We start from the raw sequence: 27070 nt of genomic DNA, 5'->3' as shown, positions 1-27070 counted from the left end.
TGATCAGAAAAAAAGTGGAAGCATTTAGCAATAAAATTATTAATGATTTAAGTTGTTAGGCTTCCAGAGGTTAAGTGCACGGGTGGTGTGAGCGACTGCTGCGGCTGAGGCTGAGCTGGGAGGCAGCGCATTGCCATCTATGGGCCGTAGGGAGAAAGGGTTGGAAACAGATGATGAGCATTTTCTTTTGCCCTGGTATCTCAGTAGAGTCTGGAAAACAAAAGGAAGGAGAAGGGCCCCATACAAGGTATAATAAAGGCTGTTTACATTCCATTTTCTGTAGTTAATAATGGGAATTTAATTTAGTTTATCTCCGAGCACAGCTTTTTTTCTATGACACAAAGTTTAATGCCCATTTTCATGCCAGTTATTAATGTGGAATATTTTATTTAGATTGGCAAGATTCTGGTACTTTATTCTGTTGAAATACGGTGAGAAATTTAGTGTCTTGTAAAATAATGTATTGATACAGCCATTACTCCTCTGCAACCATTGTATCTTGTTTGGGCTTCAGAAATGCAGTAGTTCGTGATATTGATGGCAGTCTATATTGAGTATTAGTTACTTTTCCTGCAAAAGCACTGCTATTTTGACATATTAACCTGGATCGTTTGGCCTGTCTGGAAAGTATGCTTAGATGTGACCCATTAGAAGCTCACAAAATCAGGGTTTGGAATGAGTTTTTTCTCTGTTCTTCCTTTATTAAAAAGTGCCTCAAAACAAACAGCTGCGTACATTGACAGTTTTACATTGATAGGAATTTTTTTGAATTCTTCAGGTGGAGAAGGTTACTCATGTTGATAAGGATTCACAGTTGGACTTTGGGCATGCAAAAAGAGAATGGACATAACTGTGACTAAGAGATGATGAAATAGAAACTATTTATTTGCATAGTAGTGTTTTGTAGGCAACACTGTCATGTAAATTACTGTACTCTAGAGTATTGTCCCAGGATCTGCTGATCACTGCTGTGTCATTCTGAAATGTGAACAGATGCTCAGGCCCATGAAGTTACAATTTGCAGTAATTCACATATCAGTATGTAGGAGCTTTCCGAGGAATGAGAATATGTGATTATCAATGTGTTACTGATTCAGATTTCGTGGTCTTCACTCTTCATATTTGTCATACTTGCAAAGTTTTTCAGCTTTTCCCTCTGCTGAGTCCTTCAACAACCTTGTATGTCTTCCTGCGTCTTACAGACTCAACATCCTGATTATGGTTTTACATCAGTTTCTGATAAAATGTAATTCTATTCATTTTTACCTAAATTGTCAAGACTAAATTGGTTTTACTGGTCAATTAATTGGATGAGTCTAGGAGTTTGGTCAAGTCCTCAGAACACGGACTGTTCAACTTTCTTCAATTGCTTTATGGTACTTAGAGAAGTTTTATCTTTTGATTGTCCTTAGCATAAAATTTTACAGTATGTATCTCCCAAGTCCCTGCATACCAGTGTGTAAGATTAGAGAAATCATACACATAAGAACATTTAGTTGAAGGTTGGGCCACTGATTTTCTGTTAGAGGTCAACCTAGATACAATTTGTGCTCTTGATGATCACAGTTTCTAAATTGCTTTTCCTAGTGAGTTGTCACCATTCAGCCATCACAGATAAAATTATGTTCATGCATTGTTCTTTTCAAGACCTCTTTCCTGCTTTGTTCTTAAGTTAGCTCCATATAGTAGTAATTAGAAAAATGCTTGCAAATACATGCTTGCATTGCCCATTCAGGGTCTGGAATTTATTTCCATCTGTTTAACCTGATACATATACTTGTAGATGTTATGATGGTAGGCTGTGTTTCTCCCTTTTCATCGGTGTATGATATTTTTTTTGTGAGACATAGTGTAAAAAGTTTTCAGTGTTTTTGATGGTTTTTTCGTAGAGCTATGAAATGCAATAGCCAAAGTGTTGTCTATTTGTGTATAAGGTTTGCGAGTCACAGTGATAGGAGACAAACCAGAAATGCTTTAGAAATATAGAAGATTCAACACCATCAGTGTTGAGAATCGAGACTTTTTCTCTTCCCATAGAGATCTGTTTGTAAAACGACTTTGGCTGTTTTCTACTGTGTACAGATACATCAACTCAGACTTATTTTTTGGTGCTTAGAAAGTAAAAATAGAATTTTTTCTCTTTTTTTTTAACAGGTAACTTCAGTGGTTATTACTGTGATGTAGACATTGTTAAAGAATGAGTTTGAAGAGTTTTAGCAGATTGATTTTTATTATTGTTTGTTTATAATTCTTTTTCCACCCAGCCTTCTCCTTTTGTTAAAAAATGCATTAAGCAAGCTGTCTTACAACATTGGATGTTTCCGTAACCTTGGAATTCATCTTCCAAAAGATATTAATATCTAATTCTGAACATTATTCAGATTGTTTAGCTTTTATTTTATTATGTCACATAAATGTGGCATAAAACTTGTTATGTAATTGAACTGAAGTATTTGAAAAAATTTCGTGTGTTCTCTTCCCCTCTCCCCCTCCCTGTCTGAATTAGGGGTTGATATAGAATCAGCTCGAAAAGAAGAAGAACGAATAATGCTAAGAGATGCAAGACAGTGGCTCAACAGCGGTCATATAAATGATGTCAGGCATGCAAAATCTGGTGGTACAGCACTTCATGTAGCTGCTGCTAAGGGCTATACAGAAGTCTTAAAGTAAGTGTGATTTAACTTCTTGATATTTTATTGTTTTGATGTAATGCTAATTGGGCACTTCTAACATTTAGAGAGTGTATCTTGCAAAATCCCAGTCTCTAGAATGATCAATTTTCAAAGCTTGATTTTATGTTTTCAAGCACTCATAAATCATGATGTTGTTAGCTTTCTATTTTAAGTCATATAAAATATGAATACAGTATACATGTTTAGCCTGAATACTTAAGAGAAGAACAGTGATAAAAAATTGCCCTGTTTCTAAAGCCAGCTATGTAAACAAGCTTAAGACCTTTTTATAATGCCAGTTAGCATCCTGGTTGTTACATATTTTCAAGACACCATATTTATTTCCATACATAAAGCAGGGTTTGTAATCCAGGCTAAAAGTTTTTACAGTTAAAAACCAGGTACTTTAATTTTGTGTTTTGATGATGTTGTTGAAAATCATGACTCTTGAAATCTTTACTGGAAAGCTTTAGGCTTCTGGTGTCCCCTAATTCACAGCTTTTCTTTAATGTAGTATCAGTACACATCATAACAGATTTAATTTATTTTTCATCAAAGCTCTTCTATTGTAGTAAGGCATAATTAGTAATACATTGCTTTAACATGACTTGTAAATTTATTTGACTGCTTTAGCAGTGCTAGGAGCACTTACATACTGTAACATGAGTGAAAATGAGCATACATCCTGACTGTGATTATTGGTTTCTTTAAGGTCTTCAGAGCAATTTATTGAATGGGAGTTCTGTTTCAAAAAACCCTTATGCTTCAACATGATGAAGACAAATTACTCCGTTGGAAAAGAGTTATTTTTGGTTTAGAGTAGCAGGTGTCTGTAAGGAAGTTGTATCTATAACTGGGTGCTTTTCAGCTCTCTCAGTTATTTGTAGTCCAGTCTGTATACTCCCCTTATGAGAGGCAAAACATATGTGCAGGCAATTCTTGTGATTGCTTGAAATTATCAAAAATGTGTGCTCTGAATTGGATGCAAGACTGGAAGCTGACTCACAGGAGGATATTACTATAAGTATATTGGCTCTTGAGAAACTGAGAGAATTTTTTGAAAAGAATAGTTTGTTGTTACGTGATTTTTAACTATTATGGACAGTGGTTCAGAGAGCCCTTACCCCTTTACATAAAAATATTTGTTAGGTTAAGTGTCCTTTGTCACTTGGATGCTCATGTGAGAACCATGCTGAATGTGAGTGCTGAATGCAGGCAGAACAGCCGGTCTTCTCTTTGAGGAGCTCTGCTCCCTCTCAGAGAACAATTGGAGCATATAAACAGTAGATTTTTGCAAAAAGTTAATGACAGGAGATGAAAGTTTCAAGCAGCTAATTTTAGAATGGAAGGAGGTTTTAATAGAACCTTCCTAGAACAGAATAGAAAAACCACTGTATCTAACAATTTTTTACATTTTACACCTCTTTTCCCTAAAAGGGGTTTTGTCTATTACTACATGAACAGAGAAAAATATCTAACTGTATAGAAACAATGGTCTTTGAAGAGGAAGTGTATAGAGAAGAAAATGGAAAAGGCTATTTTTCTTTAATTTTCCTTAAAAATATATATATATATATATATACACACACCTACTAAACAATGAAAAGGCAGATGTTTCTGTGAGAAGTAAAATTAATCAATTGTCAATAGCCCAACTAAAATATCCATGAGAAAAAAAGGAGGAAGATATTATCGTAGAACAGTTCCACAATTTTTACAAAAATTTATTTATCCCTGTCAGCAGTGTCAAGATCTATTTCTTTTAATTTCTTCAGGCTTTTAATACAGGCTCACTACGATGTAAATATTAAAGATTATGATGGCTGGACACCACTTCATGCTGCTGCTCACTGGGGTAAAGAAGAAGCATGTCGCATTTTAGTGGAAAACCTCTGTGATATGGAGGCTGTCAACAAAGTGGTAGGATTTTTATGTAATCCTTGTCAAGATACAAAGTTCTGGTCTCTAAAGTGACTTTAGAAGCCAGGGTAAGAAAAGTGATGATAAACTGCTGTTTACTGTACTGTGGAGCTTTATCTAATGCATGTGTTGTCAAATCAGCATGGTTGTGTTCAGAACTAAATTCTCTGATTGTCTAAATTAATTTCTAGGCCGACTTTATATTAAGTGATCCATTCAGTCTTTGACATGGAAATTCACAGTAGAAAGAGTTTGTTGACGTTTCAGAGGTACAAAATTAGTGACTTGATGGATTGCGTTCAGGCTTTAAAATGATCTCTGAAGATGATGCCTTTGGGTAGTGTTTTAACTCTTAAAAATCAGCTTATGCTGGTATACTAGAATTGTCACTATATTATGCTGATTTGGGTGTGGTGGAAGAAACTTGTGGGCATCTCTGGACCCCCTGGGCATAACTTGAGTGCTTCCTAAGCTCTATTTCTTCGACTTTTATGCAATGGCCTGTGTAGCTTGCTGATCTTGCTCCCAATAGGCACAAATATATTAATGAGTCACATAGTCATCGAAAGGATCCAAACCTTTTCATTCAACTGTGTAAGTGCTGAGCTCTCATTCTTCTCCCTGTAGTGTATTTTACAGATAGATTCTGTTCTGCTTCCAATTTATGTGTTAGATTTTTTACTGGGTTTGTGAAAATGTGGATGTAATACACTAGAGAGCACTCCCATAAAAGTATGTTCAAATCCACTGAACAAGAATACGAAAAAAGGAGGCATAGAGAGGTGTCAGCTCGGGGTTTGTTGTTTTTTTTTTTTATGTATGGGCTTATCTCTGCAAGCTAGGAAAGATTTGCCTTTTTTTAAGTAAGCTAGTAAGCATTTTTGCTTTTGGAGATACGAGGATTGAAAACTCTGGGTTTGGTTTCAGTTGTATGTGCGTAGCATCTCAGAGAACTCAGCCGTTATTGTTTAGGCACCTGACTTCAGGTATCAACTGTTGCCGATTGGGGTTTAAGATGTAACCTTCCAACTGCAACAGTTTTTTGCAAAGTAACTTTTTGTGGTCATAGTAGGTCTAACTACCACCTAATAGCTACCTAAAAATAGAAGGCCACATTAAAAACTGTAGTCATAATGCAAATATAGACTTGCGATAGTAGCTCAAATGGCAGAAGACCTCAAGCTGTTTTGGCTAATGCTTGTTGAAAGGTGCACATGCTTCTGCTGTATTATCAGAAGCTTTACGGATGTGAAAATTAGTGGTTTAAAGGTTCATCCTTTCTAACCAGTTAAGATAGTCTTCACAGTGTAATTAGGAATAAGTTTGCCTTTAGTTAACATTTTGAAAAACTGAAATAAGCACAGACAAACAGGAACACCTGTCATTATTTTTGCAAGCTGCTGTGGCCACTTTCAAATGACAACTCTGTTTTTATTACTGGTTATTGTACAGAACTACTTACTAGTTTGATCTTGTCATGATCCTCCCAACATTTCCATAAGTCCACCCAGAATGTTTTTGCAGCTAAATTTTATGCCAGTGAATCTAGGACTTCCCTAGATTCCAGCCTTCAAGTATATGTCCCATGGAAATGATACCCTAAGGAGAAATAAGAACAGCTTTTGTAATAGATCTTTTATAAAAGGACTGTAAATTGTAAAATACAGTTTTGCTGTAAAATGTGAAAGCATGACTACTTAAATTTAGTGTAACTTGCTTAAATAATTTAAACTTTAAAAATCAAGGTATTTGTGATAGTCTAAGATGGGCAAGATACTGAAGTGCTCAGGATCCATCTGTTCAACTGCCATTGTGAACAGTTGTTTGGAACTAACACTGAGAATTATACTCATCAATCTACTTTTCATTCATAGTGTTCTTTTTTTCCTTCAGATGACAGTACAATTTTATTGTCATGTCTTTATCACTTAAAAACGTGTTTACTCATCAGGTGTAAATGTTTTTGTTTCAATTACACCCCCCAAAAAAAGTGATATTGCAAAATTGTTTTCAAATACTGACAGACTAACAGTTTGCAGTAGAGCTTGATTCATATTTTCCAGTTTCTCTCTCTAAATGTTCTCTTTAACCTGCATCATCATGTGATGAGAAGACATCGTAGTCCAATAACATTTAAATTCTGTTGTACAGCTATGGTGTTTTACTTCTTCCCCTCCTCCAGGGTCAGACAGCATTTGATGTGGCAGATGAAGATATTCTGGGATATTTAGAAGAGTTACAAAAGAAGCAGAATCTGGTAGGTCTTGTGCGTATATATATATAAAATTATACGTATACGGTTATGGTATCCAACTCAGGGCAGCATATTGATTAAAACCAAAGTTTTAAATTTGAGTCTTCAATTCAGGTGATGCCATAGTCATCTCAAAAGGTCTTTTATGCCCTTACTTGGTCAGCTATAGTGACCAAAAAACTCTTGGAAGTAAAAAGGCGATCTACTACTTGCCTTGTCCAGTGGGCATTTTATGATCCGAAGTATCAACAATGAGCATCTTACTTGGGATAACAGTTTCTAAGATTTTTAGATCTTTGAACATTCATACTTGGAAAGTTTATACACATTCTAGTGTTTGTAGTATTTAGAGATTTCCTTCCATTTGTAATTTTGTCACACTGATACCATTCTAACAATTAAACTGTATCATTCTGTTTTGAAGCTGCATAGTGAAAAACGTGAAAAGAAATCTCCCCTAATTGAATCCACAGCCAACATGGATAATAATCAGACACAGAAAACATTCAAAAAGTAAGTAAAATAGGAAAAATTATGAGCTCTTTAAAAAGATGACTTTATAAGCTGTCACAAAGTTCTAGTTAACAGGCTTTAGTAAATTTTTCAGTACTTAGTAAATGCATCTCTTTTCAAACTCAGTAAGGAGACACTGATTATGGAGCACGAAAAGAATGCATCTAGTATAGAGTCTCTGGAGCAAGAGAAAGCGGATGAAGAGGAAGAAGGAAAGAAGGATGAATCCAGTTGTTCTAGTGAAGAGGAAGAGGATGATGATTCAGAATCTGAAGCAGAGACAGGTATGTTAATTGGAGCATTGCCTTTCATTAAATATTTACTTTATAAATTTACTTATTTAATATCACGTGATACAGAGTTAAATATGTTGCATTTCACTTAGTCTTCTGTATTTCAGTAAGTTTCCAGTCTACTTAAAGCAAGTTTATATATGTCTAGAGTCAAGTCATAACAAATGTATCAAATTGATGTCTTCATCGGTGGCTACTTAAAGCTATTAACCAACTTACTTGATTGGCTGTTTAACAATTGATATTTTTCATTAAATAGATGGACTAATATAAGCCTAAAGTTGCATGTCAGAAACATTGAAAAAGTTAGAAGATCGAATTTGAGAGGGAGACTTGGCAGCAGTATTTGCTTGTGGAACTGGTATAGAGATTGGATCAGCAGAAGTGCAAACATTCTCATTTGTTCTTATCATCCTGAAGTAATTACCAATTAATCTGGCTCATGTATTCATAAAGTAATCGTGCATATATTTTCAGTGTGTACTGAGATAAACTTAAAGGTGTTATTTTAATGTTAACTGGTATTTCATCTATAACTTCAGTTCAAGAGGAATGTCCTTTGAAAAGTTTTGCATTGTATACAAAGTTGTATGCACATTACTCTCTATTTCTCTCTTGAGAAATGGAATTAGTGGGTTGTTTTTTTCTTAAACAATTATCAGAGTAGCAAGTACTGATACAAGAACGGCATGGTATCTTTTCCTTTCAAACCAGAAAACAAGTTTAAGGCAGTAAGTGTTTAAAGATACATGCTCAATTCTAATAAATATTAAAATTACAATGCAGCAATACAATACATAGACATGGATGTTATTAGAAATAGCTTGTTAATATTTTATGCTTAAACTTCTAAAAATAAGTAACCGTTTTTGGTGAGCTGTCAGTTTTCCTTTTAATACATTCTAATTTTTTCACCTGAAAAGATAAGAACATATTTTAGAGCCAGCCAATCTATCATAAGCATTTAATGTAGGTAGAAGTAAAATAACTTATGAAACCAAACTTTCTATTATGATTTAATTATTTTTTTGTATTTTGAATTCATCCAGCATTTCAGTATGAAGCTGAAAAAAAATGTCTATCAAGCTTTGTAATTACTCTTTTACCTTAGTGTACTTGCATCCATTATTTATGGAGCTTTGCTGAACTCAAACTACTTACAATATATAACATGTAGTAATTTCTCTGTCACTGAGCTGACCGTAATGTCTGCTGAACTTTATGACTCTGGTAACTTGTTCTTTTCATTGCCAGTAGTTTGTGCCAGGAAAATTTGACTGTGACACAAGAATTAATTTATGTAAACTTCGGGGGTTTTAATATCAACAAGGCTTTATCATACTTTATTTGGCAAGATACACTTTAAGCTTTTCCCTGTAGAGCTACATCTCTTAAGTTTCAAGACTGTACTTTCCCTTTTTTTACCATTATTCGGCTTAAGGTAGTGGAAGATCTTTCTAGTGAAAAATCTTACTATTATAAGGAGCATTCTGGTTGTGGAATATTTTAACAGTGTTCAACGTTGTGAAGTACTGGAAATAGTAATTTCTAATCTTTTGGGATGCTTAAAAGGTGTTCCTTAAACTTTATTTCATTTCTTTGGTTACATGAGAATATAGTTTAAAAATAATTACACTTCTGTCCGTAAGTCCAAGAAGGGAAGTATGAATATGAAAGTAGCGTATTGCAAAGGATAGGGAAACAAGATAAAAAATAAAATTTTCATCAATTCAGGTTTTGTAACTTACTTTTTTTGACATACTTTAATTTTTTTGAAAATTAGTCAATATCAGCTCAGCCATGCATACAACTATATTCTTGCTGTTCTAGAAATAATTTCAGAATACAGTTGTGAAAAATCCATTTTTCTCCTTCTATGCTTTCACTCCTGATAACTTCTGTGTTTTAGAAATGCATTACTTACTCACAGATTTCTATCAATTTGCCTGTGCATCATCTCAAATCATACTGTCAGTCCACATTGCCTTGTTCAGCTTTTTATCACCTAGAATTTTACCACCTTTTTTTTTCACTTGTGTTTAAGAAGAACTTTCCATTATGTGCCATTGGTCATGTAAGCTATTTGTTTATATTTGTATTTGTTTACTGCATAACTAACATTCAAGACATCTATTCAGCTATGTCTATAACTAAAGCAAGTATGTAACAGCAATACCATTGATTATACAATTTCTAATTGTAGGTAAATACTTTGTTGAATTTAAATGTTAGTTGTGAGAACACTGCATGAAAACCTTGCATACTTTCTAAATTAATTACTTCTATGCTGTATGGGTCATGTAGATGTAAATATGTGTTTATAGTAGGGCCAAAACCAGTGGGGATTGAACCCCATGTTGCTTCATACTGCACAGATAGGAGGAAACATCCCATCCCAAAAAGTATGCAGTTTGAATAGGTAAAACAGAAGTGAGGTGTAACATGAAGCTCCAGCAAAGGCAGTGACAGCTGTTGTTGTATCACAATCATGACATTTACTGTATGTTTGTGTAAGAAGGGTTAAGGTTCATAAACCACAGGCAGAGGAAGAAATTTGGACAAAGCAGAAGAGACTAGGTAGGTAGACAGTGAAACGTAGGTAAGAAAAACAAGGGACAAAGATGGAATGAAGCAAATGGAAAATCAGTGTTCTGAGAGGCAAGTCCCTGCCTCAGCTCATTCTGGTGGCCAGAATTCCTGATGGGCTTCTCTGTACAGTTAATTTTTTCTTTGAACTCAACATGCATAGTTATCAGAGAATGAATATTTCACTTTGAATTGGCACCTACCTTCTGTAGTTCCGATTAACTATTACAGAATCACAGAATCAAAGAACAGTCACGGTAGGAAGGGAGTTCTGGAAATCATTGAGTCCAACTTCCCCTGCCAAGGCAGGGTCACCTAGAGCAGGTTACACAGGAAAGCATCCAGGTGGGTTTTTGAATGTCTCCAGAGAGGGAGATTCCACAGCCTCCCTGGGCAGCCTCTTCCAGTGCTCTGCCACCCTCAGTGTTCTTTCTCATGTTGAGGTGGAACTTGTGGTTTCGTTTATGGCTGTTGCTTCTTGTCCTATCACTGGACACCACCAAAAAGAGTGTGGCACCATCCTCGACACCTGCCTTTGAGATTAATGAGATCAGATTAGATGCTAACATACCTCCTACTGTTACAGCTGTTACAGTCGTTAGCCAGCTAGTAAAATACAGGGTTCTGGGGAGACTGAAATCTCTGTCTCCAGAGGTTTCCAAGATGTGACTCATCAAAGCCTTGAGCAACCTGGTCCATAGGCAGTATTGACCCCGCTTTGAGCTGAAGGTTGGATATGGGGATCTCCTGAGTCACTTTGAACCTGAATGATTCTGTGGTTCTGTCTCTGCATCTCTGAGTGGTAACACTTGATGAATATCAAAAAAAATTGTTGCATGCACAACCTTTTGGCAGAAAAGGTGGACCTAGCTAAGATACAAATTGGGAATGAGGGAGAAAATACTGAGGAGTAAATAATAAAATGCTGTTCAAAAAGTTAACTGTCAAATTTGTTGGATAGAAATTCAGCTCGGTGTTGTAAAGATGATGAAACTGTGAATGAAAAATGAAGATTAAGTCTTGTAAATATTTTGCAGATAAGACCAAAACCTTGGCAGCTAATAATGCAAATACCACAAGTACACAATCAGCATCAGTAGCTGTGACAGCGCCTTCAGTAGCTGGTGGCCAAGGGGCACCTACGTCACCTGTTAAGAAGGTAAAAGAAAATACCCTTCTCGTGATTTTCTATTTCTTTTTTCTGTGTAGGTGTATCTTTTTTGATTCTAGTGTAAGTAGTAGATTTGGTTAACCAGTGAATGGATGAAAATATGTACAGATTCTTAGAATACTTTCTGTTCTTCCCCAGAAACTGTTCATTTTTTAAAAATTTTGAATGGTTTTAATTCTGAACAGGGATTTAAAATACAGAACTATGAAATAGCTGAATGTAAAATCCTTCTAAAAAGGAAAAACTGTTGCACAGTGAGTGGAGTTCTTGTGTTTCCTGAAGCTAAACTTCATCTTTTGAAAGTCTTTTCTATGTCAGACTCCTCCAGAATTTCTAGAAACGACGGTTCTAGTGTCTCTCTGTGCCTGTATTTCTGATGCACTTAATTCAAGGGAGGCAGGCATGACTAAGTGCCTTTTAGAAGTCCCTTGAAGCATTCAGTTAGTGCTTTGGCACGAAAGTTGAAAATGATAACTGAAATAATAAGAAGAAAGTGCTGTAGGTCTCATCCCTGTTTCAATATGGGTAGGACCTTACGGAATAGCTAGATAATAGGGACACATAATGTATTCAATGCACAGCTCAAAACCACACCTAGCAAAGCCATATTGCATGCTGGAAAATTTTTACAGCTTCTAACTTTACAGGAAAAGTTAATTTGAATGAACTTTAGTTTTACTTGGTAAATTACTTTTAGAATATCAGAGCAAACTGGATAGTAAGCTGGTAAGTCTTCATTTTTCATTCATTACAATTTTTCTATACACATCATAGTCAAAGTGTAACCCTCTGCTGATGCTTCTGAAAAGTGTGTTCAGGAGAAATGGTAGCCATGATGTACTGAAGCCACAGCAGAGAGAAAAGACTTACTACTAGGAGAATAGTATGTAGTGTATTTTGCTCCTGGGAGCTTACTGGGGTAATGCTTTCATATTCACAGTAGAATCTAATAGTGATTAATCTTACAAAGTATACTTTCATGTAACAGGTGCAGGTATGTGATTTAATGGTATGGGGGGATATTTTTATAAGAGAGGAAATAAGCTTGATTTTAATCTAAATTATAACCTACAAATCATCAATACATTTTTAATTTTATTATACAGTAATTAATGGTTTATATTTTGGTCTTCTAGGTCAAAAGTGTAGGCTAAAAGTAAGCTGTAGTTATCTTCCTATTACTATGTGAAAAGCTCAGGTCCTTTTGTAGCTACAATATAAATGCACATTATATCAAAATTATTATCTTGTAACATAGCAGGTACATGTGATCTAAAGCAGCAGTTACAGCTCCTGTCGATGAATAAAAGGGCTTTAAACTGGTTTTTTATCAATGAAGGTAAAGCAGTACTGTGTGTGTGATATTGCACCTACAATTGCACCTGCCTTTTTGGGTCTGCACCATCTGTTCTGCTGTAGATGCACTTCTGTTTTTACATCATAGATGGCCAAACCAAGGGGTGCAGATGCAGTGTACTAAGCTAGAAGTCAGGTTTTCTTTTCCATGGCTTTCAGTAATGCTGCTCTCTGCAGGTACTGAAGGTAAGGCAAGTTGGGGAGGATAGCTATGCTAGTGTGGGGGGATGTGGTTAAGGGATATGAATGATACATGGTAAGAAGATAAGGGGTATGTTACTGTGAATCTTCCAGTATCCTCAACAGTGTGAGGATTTAGATCATGGACCTCGTAAGGTCACAGGTTTTGTTGTTCTCTTCTATGAAAGCTATTATTCTGTCTCTGAATAAGCTAAACATGCTGTGTTACATTTAGTTACAATCTGTTACTAAGGTTTTAAGTATCTTAATGTTTTCTGGTATTTTGTGTTGTACTGAAGAGCTACATAATATAAACCTAGGAACAAACGATATGGTGTTAAAACAACCTTTTGTTTCTGTTTTCCTTTCTTTCAATCTTCATCTTTGTCTTGTCTTAATTGGCTTTAGTATGATTTCATTCCTCCTATCATGCCTGTCGTGGAGTCAGTAGATCCTGCATCATGGAGGCAGGGCTTGCGCAAAACTGGCATTGTTCTTGTGCCCAATAAGGGTGAAAAATCTATGGTGAGGTTCTTGTGTGCACAGGTTTATGTACAGGTTGCAAAATAACATATTTAATAAAAATGTTAATCCCAGATTTGCATGTTTCTAAATTTTTATCTCAAGTTCACAGCGTGTATTACAAAGTGTGGCTTTTTGGAAGCTAACTTTTATAGGAGTTGTATTCCTTGACCAGTCTTGCATTTCTTATCTCATTGACTAATTTAAGAGGAAAGTGCATAGGTTGCCTCTCACTACAACTTCCCTACAAATTCAGTACTTAATGATTATTAAAAACAGTTGTGTTCTCAAATCTTTGCAAGGAGCATGAATTACCACGGGTATTGTAAATGAATAATGTAAATTCATTTTCATGTGTTTTATAGTTTCCAACATCTACAACCAAGATTTCTCCCAAAGATGAAGAGAGGAAAGATGAATCTCCTGCTTCATGGAGATTGGGTCTTAGAAAAACTGGTAGCTATGGTGCACTTGCAGAGATTACTGCTTCCAAAGAAGCTCAGAAAGAAAAGGACTCTGCAGGTGTTATGCGTTCTGCATCAAGTCCTAGACTTTCCTCTTCACTGGACAACAAAGAAAAGGTAGTAATTTTCATAGTAAAACAGGATTTTGGTGAATTTATATACCTTTCGTAGTACAGATGTTAATGGTGTATTATAGAAGCAAGATTGTAGTACACATCTGTTCTTTACTAAAATTCCAAAAAGTTACATTACAGACTTTATCTCTCAATGTGTAATATGCTCCTTCAGTGTTTGGTGACCTGGTACAAAGATCTGGCATTTAACCCCTTTCTAGGACTTGAAAAGCTAGTAGTAGTTTTTACAGTTTGGGGACATCAGAGGTTTGATAGCTTTTGCATCACTTGAAGAATGATGCTAAAAGAATCTTGTAAATGAAAGAAGTCTCTTTTGTATTAATTTTCCTTTTGTAGTGATTTTTTATTTACAAAAATTGGTTCTGTAACTAAACATGGATACACTGAACCAAGTGAACCAAGTGTTGTTCAGGTAGCTGAACAAAATAGAACTTGTGGTTCTATTTCAAATACAAATGTTCATATGATTTAAAAATTAGGAATAATAATGTCCTGTACTATATAAAAATACTGAACCAGTTGCTTTCAGGAATCCCTGTTGAAATTGTTCTGCAGTAAAGCAGAAAAAAGAGAAATCAAGTCATTAGCATCAATAGAATGGAAACATTAACAGTTTCCTTTTCCTGTTGTAGTCTTTTATATTTAACTAAAGCTTAAAACTCATTTGTATAATCGGATCATAATAAATACAACTGGAGTGTCATAATGATGATTTTCCAGACAAGATAATCAATAATAGTAACACTTAATAAAAAACTAATGTCTTTCAGGAGAAAGACGGAAAAGGAACTCGACTTGCATATGTTGCACCTACTATACCAAGACGGCTGGCCAGTACCTCTGACATTGATGAAAAAGAAAACAGGTGACTGTGAAGTTTGGTTTATTTTTTTAAATATAAAATTTAAATAAGATTTTAGAGTGGCTGACAAACTTACATGTTTTAAAACAGTGCTAATTTATAGCATTATTTGGCTGTATAGATTATGCTAATCCATATGGCAATCCTAATCCTGAAGGTTTTTGATCTTGTAAATTATAATGACCTTTTCTAGAGTCCAAATTATTCTGTGAGAAGAGCAGAACTGGGCAATGTGTGTTGTCTTCTTGGGAAAGAAGATAAATAAAATCCAAAATATGAAGTCCTAATCTTTTAAGCCTTTGAAGGGTGCTAAAAGTATTTTACTACTTTGTCTTGAGTCACAAAGTGCTGCTACTGGGCTACATTATTACTTTTGATTATGATAAAATAATGTGTTTTTTATGGACTTCACTTAAAGCGATATTGTGCAGCAGCAATACAGAAATCATAGGTTAGATAAGCAGTTCTTCTATTTTTCTTGTTTACATGTTGACCTTTCATTATCTTTTGGCAATTTTTACTTTCTTTGCTGCTATTGCTTCTGTAGCTTTCAGAAAAAAAGAAACAAATATTAGGTGCATAGGCTTGCTACTTGTTAGGATTTGGGGTACTTGTATGGCATATTACAAAGTCAGAACCTTCCTATTTTTCACTTCTCCTTTACTGAGGTTCTTCCCTCTCTTTATTGAGGGATATTTTCTGCTGATGTTTACTGTAGAATGCATAGAACAAAACTTAGAGGTCTCCATAATGCCTTGGTTTTGGTTGGATCATATCTAGATAGCTGAATGTTGAATGACCTGAACTGAAAATCCTTTCATTGCTCAAAATGTGCTGTTTATAGTCCTTGTCTGTAAGGTTGATAATTTCTTTATGCCTGAAGAGGAATGTCTTTGTTGCTGTTCTTGAGAACTATTTGTTTCAATGCAAACGCAAGATAAATACTATCCTTTCTTATGCTTGTGGGAAGTTGCTTAAGTTTAGTCTCTGGGTGACAAATTCTGTTTCGAAACAGGGATATTTCAGATCTCACACTCCCCTAAAGTTCAGTGTAATTTGTTAGCATATCTCATTTTACTTGGCCAGATGTTTTTTAATCTGTATTTCTCTAAGGGGAAAATTTGAAGCTTCGGTTTGTGCTGTCATTCTCTGGACTACTGTGTTCTTTGAGGCTGAAGTTTTCAGGTTTGGTTTGTTTATGGAGAGATTATTATTGTTTCAGTTTTTGTTCTTTTGAGATCTAAAAAGCTCTTGTTCTTCAGAAGTGTCTTAGCTAGATGATACCTTAGAATTGGAATAAATATTTAATTCTGTTTTATTCCTTAGAAGCTGTTATTGCTTGTGACAAAGGGATTAAGTTTTTCTTCAGTGTTGAGGTTTATTTGTGTCCCTGATGTGCAAGTCTTGACTTATTCAGAGACACAGTTCCAAAAGTGGTTATCAGCAATAGTATGCTTTTTCTCATATGCATTGGGTTAACTGCAGTCAGCAGGTCTGTGAGTCCTAGTGCTCATCAGTGCAACTGATCTTTCTGAGACCTTACTGTATGCCTTGCTGTACCAGAGATGAAGCCTGCTTGTAGGCATCATTACTTTGCCTACCATATGATGTGGCAGACAGCCCAGCCTACCTAAAGCCATAAGAGATTTTTGACATCTACTCTGACCGTTTACGTGAAGAATTTAACCATCCGCTCTACATGTACCTTAATAAATTATTAGGGTCTCTGCCTTTGCCAAAGTCTTTGCCCTGGTTGCTTAGCTTAATGCCGGGTTCTTGCTCTACATAACACCTACTTGTCTTGTGAATTGGTGATGTAGTGTAATCCTAGCTAACATCCTAGTGTTAGTGATGGAAATGACTTCAAGATGAATCCCAGCTGGGCTTTTAGATTAACAAATCTCAGACACCCAGCCTCAGTTGAGTAGCCAGTGCTACAGGAAAAGTGCTATAGTGTCGTGGCAAAGTGGAACCTTGAGTAATTATGAAAGATTTGTTATGCAGCAGGACCTTTCTGTGGTAGATAATATCTCAGAATTTGTGTTTCTCTTTGCTGGTAAAAAACAACACTAAATTGGTCTATGTTTCATCATTTTCCAAAGTTGTTTCCAGCTGTAGAAGTGCTAACATAAATTTTCATGCAAAAAGAGGTACATTATGATGGCCAAAGGTATTTGAACATAAAATACATATTTTCAAAGTTTTGTTTTATTTTGCTTTGTTCACCTGGTTGCCTTATATATATAGTTTTGTAAAAGACACGTTTTACTTTTCCTTCTGTCTGAACTTCAACTCTTGAGCTGACATTTTTTATTAGCAATTCAGTTTTCACGTGTTGGTTTTCAGGATAGTTTTCTAAGTAGATTTTTGCAAGGTTATTCCTTGCTGCTATAAACTGCAACAACAGTCTGGAAATTCCTTATGTCTGAAGTCATGTCAGCTAGTGATACAGGTCAGGCCCCTCAGGAATGGCTACTGCAAGCCTATTTACACTGGTCTACTATATAATGAGTTCTAAAGGCTTGTCAGCTTTTGAACTTCTTATAACATCAAAGAATGAAAAATTCCATCAAATCAGCTATTAAAACACCCAAGTAGATTTCCCTTATTGCACTGGATAATATCAGGAGCAAACAGAAAACCATCTTGCTCCTTTTTTGAGAAAAACAAAGCCAGCAATGACCACAGATATAAGATGACAAATGATTTCGTGTTGATTAAATCTTCTTTAACAGTTTTCTTTTGATGCTGCTTTCTTCTTATATTTCTAATGGTGTTAGTATGAATGTAGTATCTTTCCAGAGAGGCTTGAAAATGATTGTCCATAAAAGAAATTTTACTCCTGTTCAGTTATGTTTAAGTGTGTTATCCAGGATTTTAATTTGAAACTCCCGTTCAGCTTACATCAGGAACAGCCTTCTTTAATGTGAGTTTGCTAAACGAAAATCTCTTTTATAGGGATTCGTCTGCTAGTTCAATACGTGGTGGCAGTTCCTACACCAGAAGAAAATGGGAGGAAGATGTCAAGAAAAACAGTTTGAATGAAGGTCCTACATCAGTAAACACAAGTTATCAAAGAAGGTGTGGGATTTTCTCTCTTTTTTTTAATCAAAATAGACTTAAAAGTTAACAAGTACTGAATCATTTTATAAGGACAGTTTAAAATTGAACGGTGACATATTGACATGTTCATAATAATTGCAATGTATCTATTGCCATGGTTGTGCTGGTTTAAACATGCAGTTGTATGCTGATGCAGTGGTTGTGCTGATTTTAAACTATGTAATTAAAGTTAGATGCTTCCTTTTTCCTATTGTTTATTCCAGTTTGGGGTTCATTTGACTCTTTCCAGATGAGTTCAGTAGTCAAAGATAGTTATTTTTAACGTTGAAATAGAAGTAATTCTGCTTGGTATCTGGAAACTGTCTCTGTTGAGTTCTGGTTATTGCATGACAGTCTTGGAGGTATTGGACTGCTGTCCTTAATTGTAAACTATAGTCATACCTATGTTGACCCTATGATGAGTATCAGCATCATAGAATACATAAAATTCACTTGAATGCAAAGTAAATTATGAAATATGAGAATAGTTCCCAGGTGTGCTGGTTCCTAACTTGCAGAATTTTCTCAGGAGGAATCATATGCTGCACGTATATACATGATTAACTTTGCTGCATTGTGTAGTTTCAATGTATCTATTTGAGTCAAATTCTTCATTGTAATTAGTGGGGCAATAAATAGGTAAAATGAATAGATCAAAGGAAGGAGTCAAATAACTAAGCTGCATATTGGTACGTGCTGCTGATGTACGTGATACATACTTAGCATTTTTTTGAGTCTTGATGTTGATATTATCAGTAACCAGGCTGTCTCATACAGCATAATATGTATTTATTTCTTGTTAACCTCCTGCCTTAAAAAAAATGCTTCTGCATTTTTCCTAACTTTAAGTTTAGGAAAGATGTTGCACAAATTTCTTTTTCTGGGTGGAAAATATCAACAGCTGATATATGTGAACAATCTTTGCATGTTAGCTTTTTTCAGTATTTACACTCCTGTCTTCAAATCTACTCATTGCTTAAATGTACTCATTGCTTTTAAATTGCATGTGGTGCTTTAATAGTGTATTTCCTTGTTCAGTTATTTTTTTGTCATTCTAAAGTTGATAGTAAGACAAAAAATTATCAGTTGCAGAATGACAAAGAAGAATCTTTCCTTAAGTCATTTGCAGTTTGTAATATGGTGCTTTGTCTGTCCTAACTGTGGATTCTGAGGTTTAGTCATGGGCAAACAACCTGACCTGGTAATGCAAGATTTATTCACACAGAACCAGTGGAAAAAAATGTGGAAACTACTGGGTCTGCTTTATAGCTTGAAGAGCAAGGGAAGAACCTGAGTGGGAGGTTATTCTTCCTGGGAATGATTAAAGATTTTTTAAATATGAAGCAGTAAATTTAATTGGTTTCAAATTAAGAGGAGTGATATTGATGACATTTTCTTTCCTGACAAGCTGTGCAGTAAGGTTCTGCATTTTCTGAGGTATTCAGTGTGGGTGAAACAGCAGTTTAAAAATGGGACATTGGGGGCCCTATATGAATACTTTAGTAGATGTGATCGAGACATTCTTACATAAACGAGTGAGATTCCATTCTTTATCCTCTTTGGTGAAGAAATGGTCAGGACTAAGGGACACTTCTGCTGCCCTTTGAAGTCATAAATTAAAAGCCCTAGCCAAGGAAACAATGAAGAAAATGCTTCTTTCGAACCAGAAGTTTCCAAGTCTCAACTGAGGCACAGAATACATGGGCAGAATTTTAATGGATCATTCACAGCTTGGTGATATTTTAATGAGTAAATATAAGTAATAAATGCAGCCATTGTACATGTCTCTCCTTCAGTGGCTCCTTTGGTAGAAGACAAGATGATTTGATAAGTTCTAATGTTCCAAGTACTGCATCAACAGTTACCTCTTCTGCTGGTCTTCAGAAAACGCTGCCTGCCAGCGCAAACACTACTACGAAGAGTACAACGGGTTCTACTTCAGCAGGTGTACAAAGCAGGTAATGGCACCAGGACCGTTTACTTCCCTTTTTTTTTTTGTCAGGTCTACTGTGTGCTTATGTATGTGCATGCGTTCTTGTTTAGTAGATCCTGGGGCTCTGGATTTTTTCACTTTCCTGTTAAATTTGTTTTGATTTTATACAATTTGGCTCAAAAATTGTGAATGGCTTTCTACTGTAACGTGAAAGCCATGTTGGTATAAAAGAATAAATCAAATGTTAGAAGGGTCTGAACAATAAAAGTTCAATTATTGTGAACTGCTAATTCTTAATTTATTCAATTTAATAGCTCAAGCTGAGCTTCTGTAGTAGAGACATTTCTCAGTTTGCTTCTTAAAAAAAAATCCATCCCTCAATTTACGTGTTATTAGTTGTTTAGTAAAGTGCTTTCATTGTTTAGCTGTTTCCTTTTCTCTTTTTTTGTGTTGCTGCTTGTTATGCTGTAGTACCTCAAATCGTTTGTGGGCTGAGGATAGTACTGAGAAAGAAAAGGACAGTGTTCCTACAGCAGTGACCGTTCCTGTTGCACCATCTGTTGTAAATGCTACAGCCACTACCACAGCCATGACTACAGCTACTTCTGGCACTGTGTCCTCAACATCAGAGGTCAGGGAGAGACGGAGGTGTGTAAAGGTCCTAAGAGTAATGTTGCTCTTACACAAAAGTTGTATTTTTTTCCTGTCTAAAGGAATGTGTTGGTTGCCACAGATTTGAACAGTACAGTGTATAAAGCAGTGTTGTTTTCTTGCTGTGTATTGAAACAACTGGTACCTCAGTTTATCTAAGAGCTTAGTACTAGTAGAGACCATTCATGAAATTTAAACTTTGATATTGTGTGTTTTTTGACTGGCCTTGGGTTCTCATATGGTATATGGTATTTTCAGATTTATATTTCTCTTAGTAGATTAAATGAGTCCTCTTAAAAATACCTATAATGGAACTTTGTAAAAACACTGAATTAAAAATAATAAAATGAGTAATTAATTAATTACTACTACTACATTGCTGCTGAGGTATTGTGCCACTGGCAATATGCTGGGAAGTTACAGCGCATAGCATTTTTTCAATCATTTTGTATGCCTGGCATTATTGAGAAGAGAGTATTGAATCCAACACATTCTGTTTAATTCATTGCATGATTTAGGGTCTCTTCTACTTGAAACATAGTCATACAATTTTAAATGCAATGCTTTAACAGATATTCAGTATGAAGAATGAGTAAGATGCTAATGTAAATCTTATTTTAAGAATATGGTGTTTTTTTCTGCTTACAGCTATATGAAGGATGAGTTGAGATTGATGCATATTTGTTTCCATAAAGAGTTGTTTCCTGCTATTTATGGAAGCAAAAATAAGATTTCAAAAGATTGTTAATTCCTGTTAGCTTTTCCTTGTTCTTCTCTTTCTGGGTAATTATAAATGTTTAACCATTCTGCTGAAATGCAAGTTCAGATTTCTATGTTGCTCCTGTAGCAGTTTTAAAATGTACCTTCTGTATCAGTACCAGATAGTGTGTATCACTGTATGTTCACATACAGGAGGTAATGAAGTGTTCCTTATTACAGAAGAAAACTCCATTCTTTTGGTTCACTTAAGGCAGAAGCATTTAAAGATTCCTTATAGCATGAGGCCTAATTAGGGTAGTCTGTTTTCCATAGTCTGCCTTCCTACCAAAAACTGAGAGGAAATGAGTTCTATGATATGTGGATTATGCTTTTATTACTCCCCACCATGATTCAGGAAGGGTCCACATGTGCTACCAATCCATTTCAGTAACAACTGTAGTTGGAACCTGCGTTTTCCATAGTGAATTTTGAACCAGCAAATGTGAAGCGAAACCAACAAAATGGTTTTTTTTTCCAAAATAATTCAAAATAGTTCAAATTTTAAAATTCAAATGTAATTTCTGTCTTATATCAGCTAGAAAGGCAAGGAAAATTAGAATTAGGCTTTTGCTGTCTTGTTTGCTCTCACTATTGTGTGTATACTAATGTGCATATACTACATACGTTTTAGATACCCGCAGTTGGCCTGAAATTCCTTGGTTTTCTCTGACTGGGCTCATTGCATAGTATACTGTTGCATATGCATTCTTGATGGCATATTAGGATATCAGTGAATCTTAGAAATGAAAATCGGAATAATTGCTGCATGCATTTGAGAATGCCGTGCTCTAAGTATGAACACAAGCATATCTATTTGTATATATACAGATAGATACATATATGTGTGTGTATCTACGTATGTGTCTATGCACATGAAAAAATAGATGTATATGAAATATTACATGCAATATATTTTCTTAAGTAATGAAGCTGGTTAATCTATGTTTATAGACTGAAACTGTATATTTAGAAGTATGTTTGGAAGAGTATTTTAAAGATATTTGAAAAGTAAAGATATTATAAAGTACTTCATTGATGAAGCATGTCATGGTGCATCCTTTTGGAATAGCTGAAGAAGCTTTATTCTTTATTTGATTTTTAGGATTGATTTAGAGAAACAGGGAAGGAAATGACAAACTTGAGTCTCTAAGTCTTTGTGTCATGAATAATACACCATAGGTAGCCATGTGTGGCGCACTCAAGGGATACTAGGGAAGGGCACTGTCTACTCTTGGCCTGTAGCTGCAGTGTGCACCTGAAAAGTTGAGAGTTTTCATTTTCTCTCAGTGTGATTTAAAGTATTTCAGATTTGTTGGAAGATAGGTGTAGGTACAACAGTTACTAAAAATCAAGTTATATGAAACAGTTTGTAGCAATTTTCAAGCCCTAAAGATGACACCTGCTCTGCAGTCAAACCCTCCTAGGTAGGTGGGGTTTCAGGACCAGTTAACTAAAGCACCCTAACAGGCACCCTTTTCCTCATGTGGATGGAGCCTAGAATTCTTGGGACATGGAAAGTCAATGAAAAATGGTGTTTGCAAGAGCACCAGATAAGGAAATCAAATTAACGTAGTGTGGGTTTTTTACGATGTGCCATAAGATGGGAGTTGTTTCAACATTTTTAAGTATAGCAGCTAATTGTAAGTATTATAATAGGGGTAGAACATAGGTTGTAATCCATAGGTCTATGTAAATGAAGTTTTTTAATTCTTAAGATTGTTTCAGAACACTTTTTAGTATGTGCTAAGACTAACAAATATATTATTAGGTGAGCAAACTACTCTTTCCATACATAAATTATTTAGGTGTAAATAGATGATGGCATAATCACTAGTCAATTATTGAATCGTTAGCTAGTGATTCTTAACTATTCTTAGTTAATGATATATAAAGAGACAATCAGAAAATATTATAGAACCTGATCTAAAGAAGCTCAGAGAAGTTTTGTTTTAAGCAGCCTTTTAGTAACCTTTTGATTTTGCTTTTTTCGATTTTTTTTCACATTTTTTCTAATTTTTAGCTAATCCAAGGATTTTAAAACAGTGTGAAATAATAGCAGCATTCCCAGAATATTGTCATAGAAAATCAACAAATGCATTAAAAACTTTTAAGTTCTTTAATTATGGTTTTACATACATACAAATATATGCATTTATGTGTGTATATATTTCCTGTTGGTTTTTTACCCATTATCTAGATTAGAGAATTGCTTAAGAGTCCAGACCTTGTATGTCTACTCTAGTAGCCTTTTGTCTTTGATTACAATTACCTGCTTATTCTGCAGGACTCATGTGGGTTTCATGAAGATTGATTTTTAAACATACTTTTTTCAAAGGGACTTGGATTATTCAAAGCATGGATGATTCATGTGAAAATATGGTAACCACCTCCTCAGGGATTTTTAATTTCTGGGGAAATTGATGATATAATTAGATTTTCTGCATTAACAGTGCATTTAGCTTTTTCTAAAAGTTTGCAAGTTATGTTAAAAGTTAATATGCACACATATTTGATGTATAAGTGTCTAACTGGCTGAATCTCTGAGGTCTTCTACCCCTGTGTTAGTAGACTGGTGAAATACCAAAAAAGCTGAAGTTATATTTATAGAAAATGGTAAAAAGAAATCTAAATTAAGTAAGAAAACAGTGTATTTTAATTGAGTTCTAAGGCTGCTGTCTTGATGAATAAGTAGATCAGTTTGATATGAAGGAAATGTGTAAAATGTAATCTCTTATATAGTTAAATATTTTCTTCTGACTGCTTTAGTTTTCAGTCTGTCATGTTTTTTGGGGGGGATTTTGACTGTTTAATACATTTGTGCAAAAATATTACCACGTGCCAATTTTGTTTGTAATTAACTCTTTAGATCATACCTCACTCCAGTACGGGATGAAGAGTCAGAGTCCCAAAGAAAAGCTAGATCCAGGCAAGCAAGACAGTCTAGGAGATCTACACAGGTATAGTATTACTAAAGCTTCTACATTTTTGAAGACATACCCATAACATCATTCTTGAGGAGCAGGCATAGCATACTGCATTTGCATCCATTTCTAATTTTTTTTTCTGTGCATGCACTATTGTAGGTAATATGATTGAGCTGATCAACATATGGATAGCTAATAAGATTCATGACATAGAAAATAATGCTTTCAATCTAGTTTCTGAAGAGAAGGAAAAATACTTAAAGAGTTTTTTATTACATGCTAATGATCTAGTATGTAACGGCACGTCTCCTTGCAGCATTTCTCTCTCTTAGTTTACATACTGATATAGTTGGAGGTTCTTCCCAGTTTCTATCAGTATCTATCAGCAACTAGCACAATCCTAGCACAGGGAATGATGTGGCAGTAGCAAAATAGAGTATCTCTAATGGTACTCGAATGCTCTTTGGGCAGTGGAGCAACTGCCAACCAACTATGTGCAGGCAAGCTGAGAATAATCAGCAGATAGTCCCTGAATTAAACAGCACAGAGCAATACTCCAGCCATTGTCCTTAGCTGTTTTTAGGCTGAGTCCATAGTTACGTTGTTTACTGATGTTACTTTCAAATCTTTGAAGTTTTAAACTCCTCAAATACTTCTGGTTAGTTTTCCTAATGAGAGATCCGTGCTACTTGATGTGAATTCATCATACAGGAATTATTTTTATTTCTTAATACTAATTCAGAGCCCTGAATGATGGTCAGACTACAGGCTAACTATTGTTGAATCTTTACAGTGAAGAGGCTACCAGGAACTGCTGGATTAAACTTTATCAATACTAAAAGCAATTAAATAACTGATAAGATGCAAAATTGGCTTTGAAGAATATATTACAAAGTGTTTTAAGCAGTATCTCAGTAAAATACATCAGCTGAAAACAGCGTAGTAGAGAAAAGCTGTCTTCATAAAATTGCTTTCTGAGCTTATTTCAAAACTAGTTTTTAGCCTAAAAATAACAAGAGACTTTTTAGTGTTGCTGACCTAAAAATCCAGTTGCAAGGAATTAATTTGTAAAGTATCAACATTTCTGAAAATATGGGTATTATATTTTTAGGGTTCTTTCAGAAATGTTTTGTATGCTTATGATCATATTAGAAGCAACTAGTGGATTCTTAAATTATTTCTATAGCATCTTCTATGCAATCTGTATCTACTAGTTCAACTAAAAATTGTCTTGCTGGAGAGTCTGTGGTAGATCGCATTACAGCAAATACTTGCCATGTATCAGAGGGATGTTTGGTTCCAAGATCCAAGAGGAAACCTTATAGGTAGAATATACAGGTAAAATTTATTTCCTAATTGATAGATATAAATTTTTTTAAGTTGAATTTTTTTTCAAAATATTGATGTAATGTGATCATCTACATTAGTGTTAATGTTATATTAAAATGGTGTTTGCTGACTGCTGTTTTCACAGGGAGTAACACTGACAGATCTTCAAGAAGCTGAAAAAACTATAGGAAGAAGTCGTCCCACACGAACCAGAGAACAGGAAAATGAAGAAAAAGATAAGGAGGAGAAAGAAAAGCAAGACAAAGAAAAACAAGAAGAAAAGAAAGAATCTGAAACTAAAGATGATGATTATAGACAAAGATATTCCCGAACTGTTGAAGAGGTATTTTCATGATGAGTCTCTTTAGGTAGAGAAATTATATGAATCTTTACTCCAATTATATTATTCTAATTTTGGTACTACTATAAGGAGTATTTATACCGTTAAATGTTTTCATATCCTGTGGTTTATATTTGTTAATCCTGGTGAATTAATTCTGACATTTTTCTGTTGAATAGCCATATCATCGCTATAGACCAACTTCAACTTCTTCATCATCCACCTCTTCGCTCTCCACTTCCACTAGCTCTCTATCAACTTCAAGTCAGCTAAACAGACCAAACAGCCTCATAGGTATAACTTCTGCCTATTCTCGGAGTGGAACAAAGGAAAGTGAGAGAGGTAGGAGTACTGTTTATAATGGGGTTTTTTGTTGTTTAGTTGACAGCTTACATTTCTAGAGGTATTTCAAAATTGAGTGAGGTACGTAAGACCACTGCAGATGTACCTTGCTCCCATCTTCTGCAAGAAATTTCAAAACTTGCATATAGAGAGGAAAATTATTTTCTGTATTTGGTGGTGTTTTGCAGTCATTTGGTTTTTTTCTATTGTTGGGTCACAGAAATTTCAGATATAGTGCCATAAATATCCACATAATGCTTTAACTTCTGCTTTAACATAGCAACTATAATAAAACACTGTATTTCAGGGTCGAAATACTTGTAGGTATTAAGAAGGAATTTTGCTTGATTAAATAATTGCTAAATAATTAGGGGTTTGTTTCAGTCCTTCCACACTGAAGGACTGGAATGATGCTTTATTTCTTTAAGGACCTCTCAGGGTTATGTGAGCAGCTGGAACAGGAAAGGAGATGTTTCCCACTGTAGTTCAGATGTAACCATATTTCTGCATACTTTAACTGGTTTATGTAATCTTAAACTGAGGGTTAGATGCATTATTGGGATCACAAAAAAGCTCTTCTCTGATGTCACAGAGATTTTGCCCTCATTTCAAATGTGAATCACCTGCTATAATTCTTAGAGATGTTGGGCCTGATTCTTTGCCTTTCAAAGGAGGAGCTTGTTAACATACATTGTGACCTCTTGTTCTTGGACTTGCCGCAGTTGATTTTAGACAAATACTTTATTCCAAATTACTGATCATA

General features: G+C 35.0%; 1 protein-coding gene across 4 annotated transcripts in view; it reads left to right on the top strand.

Moving 5' to 3' along the window:
- Window positions 1-27070, top strand: part of PPP1R12A (protein phosphatase 1 regulatory subunit 12A) — a 71788-nt gene that overhangs the window by 22661 nt on the left and 22057 nt on the right. For 3 of the 4 annotated variants that reach the window (XM_008632833.2, XM_008632835.2, XM_008632834.2), the window contains exons 3-16: window positions 2507-2666; window positions 4448-4592; window positions 6775-6849; window positions 7271-7359; window positions 7486-7643; window positions 11276-11397; window positions 13833-14048; window positions 14836-14930; window positions 17886-18008; window positions 19826-19987; window positions 20434-20610; window positions 24239-24329; window positions 25771-25968; window positions 26145-26307. In XM_008632833.2, the coding sequence (XP_008631055.1) occupies window positions 2507-2666; window positions 4448-4592; window positions 6775-6849; window positions 7271-7359; window positions 7486-7643; window positions 11276-11397; window positions 13833-14048; window positions 14836-14930; window positions 17886-18008; window positions 19826-19987; window positions 20434-20610; window positions 24239-24329; window positions 25771-25968; window positions 26145-26307 (1974 nt within the window). The remainder of the gene's footprint in view (window positions 1-2506; window positions 2667-4447; window positions 4593-6774; window positions 6850-7270; window positions 7360-7485; window positions 7644-11275; window positions 11398-13832; window positions 14049-14835; window positions 14931-17885; window positions 18009-19825; window positions 19988-20433; window positions 20611-24238; window positions 24330-25770; window positions 25969-26144; window positions 26308-27070) is intronic. The other variant, XM_017733289.1, reaches the window with a different exon arrangement.

The sequence above is a fragment of the Corvus brachyrhynchos genome, unplaced genomic scaffold, assembly GCF_000691975.1.
Source record: "Corvus brachyrhynchos isolate BGI_N302 unplaced genomic scaffold, ASM69197v1 scaffold32, whole genome shotgun sequence".
Taxonomy (NCBI): Eukaryota; Metazoa; Chordata; class Aves; order Passeriformes; family Corvidae; genus Corvus; species Corvus brachyrhynchos.
Note: the sequence above shows the minus strand (reverse complement) of the source record. Positions and strands in the feature narration are given on the sequence as shown.